At 40.7% G+C, this 6000-nt stretch overlaps 1 protein-coding gene across 4 annotated transcripts in view; it reads right to left on the reverse strand.

Annotated features, from left to right (window-relative positions):
- Positions 1–6000, reverse strand: part of dph1 (diphthamide biosynthesis 1) — an 89436-nt gene that overhangs the window by 25687 nt on the left and 57749 nt on the right. For all 4 annotated transcript variants that reach the window (XR_005641838.1, XM_039824410.1, XM_039824418.1 and 1 more), the window contains exons 7-9: positions 5221–5289; positions 4364–4520; positions 941–1041 (exon numbers count right to left, since the gene is read on the reverse strand). Coding sequence is in view for 3 of the 4 variants with exons in the window: in XM_039824410.1 (XP_039680344.1) it covers positions 941–1041; positions 4364–4520; positions 5221–5289 (327 nt within the window). In the remaining variant the exon portion in view is untranslated. The remainder of the gene's footprint in view (positions 1–940; positions 1042–4363; positions 4521–5220; positions 5290–6000) is intronic.

The raw sequence follows: 6000 nt of genomic DNA on the forward strand, positions 1-6000 counted from the left end.
TTTAAAATGAACAAAATTTGGAGCCTGAAGGTAAAAAAAAGCAAGGGGAAGGCCAATATATATTTCAAGTTTTTATAATAGTCTGTACAAAAGTACAGAGTAAAAAGTAAATCACTTTAATAGATTATTCAAGTATATATTCCTCTTTCTATTCCCAGTTTGTCAAAGGTGAGGACATTTTGCGTTACGCTGGAATATTTGTTTTCGCTACAAAGGCCAAACTGTGGAATCTCACTAAGACATGAATGCCAATTTTTGAAGCATTCAAACAAAGTTTATGAAGCAATGACCACTACAGAAAACTAGAATTGTCTGCTCCTTGTTATAGCACTTGCAAATTATGCTGAATCCCCAGTTATGTGTGCAATGATGCGTACAGAATACATTTCAAATGTTTTTGACTGCAACTTTCATGTGACTACTTGCTGTTGATCATAACAGCTCTGCCAGGGTCCATGGTGTGAAATATAAATTAGTCATTTTGTATAACAAAGAGACAGCAGTGATTAAGAATCTGCACATGACGAAAAAGAGCCAAAGGAAGACGTGTTTTAGTGATGTGTGGAAGACAATGAAAGTAATCCAACTTTAAGGTTGCAGGAAGCAATGGCATGTGACATGACAAGGAAAAACTACCAAATACACTGTATCAGAGGCTAATATACACAAGTCTTTGCAGTACCAAAAATAAGACGGAAAGCTTTTCACTTTCAGGAACAATCTTAGCCTCCAATGTTTCATGCATTGTGGTATGGCTCAAAAGCATCCGAAGTGTCATCAGGGGGAACAGACCAAAATTACTGGCTTCTGAAAGGCTTGGAGAATATGGGCCTTTGATTTTATTCTATCTGCCAAGGCCAAGCAGTTCTGATTCAATAAATAGCACATGTCCTAATTTGGATGTGCGTTAGTTTATGTATATGTGCATCTTAATACTCACGCATCTACATCTTGCATCAGATCCAGCTTGCCTGGGAAAATCTCAGACAGGAGCACTCGAGTGAAGGACTTGCCCAATGACTGGAGCCTTGACTCCAGATGCTAGGAAAAGAAAGAAATACAATAAAAGGACCAATTGAAATGTTTGCAATCCACACAAAATTCTCTCTAGGGTTGCAAAACTCAACAATATCAAATGATAAGTTACAATCACAAAGCCCAAGACTTACACCCACACAGACAGTCCAATAGGAAAACTAGGGTTGTCCAGAAGATTTTTTTCTACTGGTTATAATCTCAGCACAAAGACTATTTCCAGCTCTCAGTCTCTGAAGCCTCACATATCCATTCATCTATTTTCTGCTTGTTAAGTCTAAAGGGGGCCGAAAGCAAGTTAAGCAAGGTAGCAGACGGATTTGTCTCATCAGCCATGTCATTCTCACATGTGGGACGTGTAATCCCTCCAGCATATTCTAGGGCTTCCTCTGGATCTACTTCCAGTTGGCTCTGGCCTGAACTCCTCCACAGAGAATTGTCTGAATTAGATACCCAAACCACATCAACTGGCTCTTGTCAGACCACCTTGCGATTGTTCAATCTCCTCAAACTGTCAACATGTGCCCAAACACACAGTGAAGAAAACTCAGTTTGGGCACTTGCAGCCACAATCCCATTCTTTCAGTCTCTACCCAGAGCTGAAACTGTAGGAGAGGGCAGGAGTTCAGATCAAGCACTTTTGCTTCAGACTCCCCAACAGTCACTTCCAGCAGCAATTAGCAAATAGTTGCTCTATAGTTCTGTAATTTTAATTTACAGATAGAAAAACTTGTGTGCTGCAGAATTGTGCTGTTTTTTGACTTGCATTGAATAAGAGAGAAAACCTGCCCTTAACCTTTTCACTGGCATTTTGTGTTCATAGTTAGACCCATATCGTGATGTATTATTATAGGATTGTCTAGGGATATATTGATTATGGCAGAATTTCTGTATTGTGATATTATCGGTATCGTCTCGCCATGTCTCTCGCCATGTCTAGTCCTAATCATAAACCTTCAACTCCATTAAAACACTTGTAAACAGGAAAAGTGAAAGGTCTGGTCCATTGTTTGACGCACTAAAGCTGAGGTTCAGAAACTGTTAACAACAATCAGTGAAAGTCTGTGACTCACAGTCATATACATGTGACCTTCTTTTTCTACAGGTAACAGCTCCAACACAGTTGTGCTCATCAAGAAGTGTATCACCCCTAAATTCCACCAGGCGCCGGTAGCAATCACGGCCACTCAAGGCAACGCTTGTCATTTAACCAGTCGCACCGCAGCACGTCCCACAAGCGACTCTTTGCACCGCTAAAATTATGCGCCAGATGCACCCTCTGCAGACTCCTGATCGTGTATCACATCACTACACTATTTTAACAAATAAAACACAGCCATAAATAAGAGGTGAGCTCAACCAAGTTTTTCCAGCAAGGGTTTAGTGTACCAAAGCCCTCAGCTTTGTCTAACATTTTACAATCAGCCCAGACACCAGGCCTATATAAAATACAGTATCAATAAATAAAAAAGTTTAGCCAGTTCAAGGAACTCTTCTCCCTTGCTGTCTCTGCCTTTGAAGTTTTGGGCATTTGTACTGAGGTGTTATTCAGAAGGCAGCCAAACCAAGTGAAGAAATCCCATAAATGTTCCTTTGGGGAGATAAAGGTATGAAAGTTGCTGACATCCACTGTCCTTGGGCGTATCATTAGAGATTTCTACCACTGCGCTCTTATCAGAGATAGTTCTGTCCCCCTACTGGAGAGGTTATCTTACACTGTACTCCTTAATCTCAAAAGATCACTATGGGAGAGCTGGTCCGTCTTTTTATTTAAATCCCCTTTAAAATCCATCCTCTCCTGCCAGCCTAAAATATGACTTTTTGCTCTCTGGTTGACATTGTTAAATCAATGCTAACTTCATCTTTCAAGTCTGGATATTTACAAATAGGGGCAGAGCACCAATATAAGCCTAAGAGTGTATACCGAATGACGGAACCTAGGTGTGGAGTGGTTTTTAACTTTTTACATGTAAAAAGGTCAATGCACTCTACCACACTGCGATATCTATACTAATTACATACATGATTATGTAAAGAAGACAAAGCTAATAAACAAATTCAAACACACAACAATACAGAAAAAAAACTAAAAGATGTCGTACAAAACAAAGGGGAAAGAAAAATGAGAACGGGCAGTGGATAGGAAAGCAGTGGGTTAGGAGTGACCAGAGAGGTCGATCAATCACTACCCCCAGACAGACTTGTGTGCATGCTAATGCATAATAGCTCGTACTTGCAAAGACTTTGAGTTTCTTACTCAACACACTAATGGACCAGCATTACCGTACACCCACGAACCCAAGCACCCACCCACCAACCCACACACACAGGGATACACAGTAGATACAAGTGAAGTAGATAGTTTAATAAGCCAACAACAAAAGGGTCCAGGTGACTAATAACACACACAGTATCCATGAATATGTTTCAAAGGATTTTTACATTTAACATTTTTGAATTGTTGGGAAATTTACTTTTGGATTACTTTTTCAATTACTTTTGGATTACTTTTTCAATTACTTTTGAATATTAATTTATTATTAATTTTCATTGACATTGCCGAATCGATAAAATAACTTAAAGTGCTCATATTGTGCTTTTTCCCTTTCCTGTGTTATATATCCTTTTTGTTCACGTTATAGGTTTACAAAGTGAAAAAGCCCAAAGTCTACCCCAAAGGGACTTACCATCTCCAACAGAAAACACTGTTCACAAACTGCTCCAAACAGCTCTATTGTAGTCCAGCCTTTACTTCTGTGACGAACGTGCGTCACTTTGTAACACACGTTATAATGCTCGCCTAGCTGCTAGCGTGGCACGCCCTCATACTCTGCTTCTGACTGGCTAGTAGTCCTTACCTGGCTACTGCGCATGTGCGACTCCCAACAAAAACGGAACAGAAGTGTGATGCCTCACTCTGTAGCTAAAAAGGGAGAGCTCAACACACAGGGCGAAAAGAGGAGCTGCAGCAATGTGCAGTACAACAAAAATATGGTGTTTTTTGAAAATTAAACCATGTAAACATATTCTGATATAACCTCTAAATACAATTACGAACCTGAAAATTAGGAGACTATGAGCACTTTAAATCCGCACTTACACTACAATGCAGCCAACAGCCAGATGAAGGATAGGACGCTCTATGGCTGTTTGACTGCATCATTCTAAATGTGAAATAACAAGCTCCCAGTGTGAAGACTACTTGTCCTATCAGTACTTCATGTCATCAAACCACTTGTCAGAGAAATTCACACTGCAAATATTACAAGCCATTGCACAAGTAGCCTTAGGACATGTAAACTGTTGAAATGAGGATGCAAACTCTCACCTCCATGACTTTGGGGCTGCCCTGCCGGCCCAGCGTGCCCATGATCAAGCCCCATCTCTGGGCGGATCGAGCCTTGTCAATAGCCTGGAACCTTAATGCACGCATGGCTTCGTGGTCATAGTACTCCCTGGAGAAGACCTTACTGTAGGGGTCATATCTTTGTACAAACACAGACAGAAAAAGGCAAAGACACACCGACGTGAATGGGAGTAGAAAAATAAACAGACAAACCATATCATACACATTAACAACTATGGTTCAAGTATCTATCTTGAGGACAGACATGCAAGAAAAGACGAAAAAAATCCAATCATGAAAAGCCATCAAGTATGACAAGAGTTAGTGTATTTTAGGAAAAATGAATGTATTTCTGAGCATCTAATCTCTTTTTCTCCGGTACAAGGGGTTCACCTGAGATTAGAATCTTGTTTATGAGAGAGACCTGTGATCTGTGCAGCAGTGCATATGTCTATAACGACACAATTCCACTTTGCATACAAACAAGACCTCATCAAAACAGAACTTCATCCTCACAAACTGTTATCATGACAATGCAATACGGTGAGTGATCATGACGGCAAGTGATTATTTAATCTGAACAGCATTATAAAATACCTTTTATATGCAAAGAAAACATTTTCTGAGGACCTTAATAGGTCATCACATTATTTTATTTGCTAAATGGCTTACTTTTCTCCTTAGTTTACCAACGTTTGCTGCTCCAACACTGTGTGAATAACATTAAAGCTGTAATGCTAAGTCATTACAATTAACATTTTGTCGATGACCGATGTCAATATTTTCACACAGAAACTAAAATATTCGACGACGAATGGTTTCATTTTGTTTCACAATACCTGTAGGCAGGGATGTCTGGATTTGCGATCATGATCGACTCCAGGTGAAATCTTCCATCTCCCAGATAACTACAGCAAAACACAGCAAAAAAAGTAATTCAATGTTAGAGGGAAAACAAAGACATGAAGAAAACATATTTGTGCAAAGGAAACCCCCCTAGACATTAAATGTGCAACCATAAGAAATACTACTATTCTCCTAAAATCTCAACCAGCTTTCTCTCTCGCTCTCTTTTGCAATCCATTCCTCTTTGCAGCGTCTTCAACAGAAGACCAAAGTGTTGCCAGGCAGAAGGCCTGAGGCTGGGGTGGGAGGGTCTGCCCATATCTGCTGTCCGGGAACATGAACCTAACGATTGGAGCATGCTGTTTACAGAGAATGCAAGCCCTTCCAATTAACCCAGGGTCTGGTGCTGGGGATTCACCAGAGCACGAGTGGAGGCAGAGTTCACAAACCATAAGTACACAGAGGCATGTAGGTGCCTGAAAACACAAGCTCAGGCAGAACAGTCTTACATAAGATCCCCTCTTAGGGTCAGGCTGAGAAGAATCCTGCTGTTAGTGTGAGGGGGCTCAGGTCGGTGCCCCTCCTCATTACTGTACAGTCTCAGTAGGCCTACTGAGACAGGATATGCAATTAAATCCACTAATTGGTCGGTGTTTAGAACAGCTTGGAACGGGCTGTGGGTGGTTTGCCATGAAGGCGACCTGGAGACATATCTAGCCAGGACTTTAGTTTTAAATGCCTTTGTGTGTGTATGTGTGTGTGTGTGTGTGTGT

The sequence above is a fragment of the Perca fluviatilis genome, chromosome 2, assembly GCF_010015445.1.
Source record: "Perca fluviatilis chromosome 2, GENO_Pfluv_1.0, whole genome shotgun sequence".
NCBI lineage: Eukaryota > Metazoa > Chordata > Actinopteri > Perciformes > Percidae > Perca > Perca fluviatilis.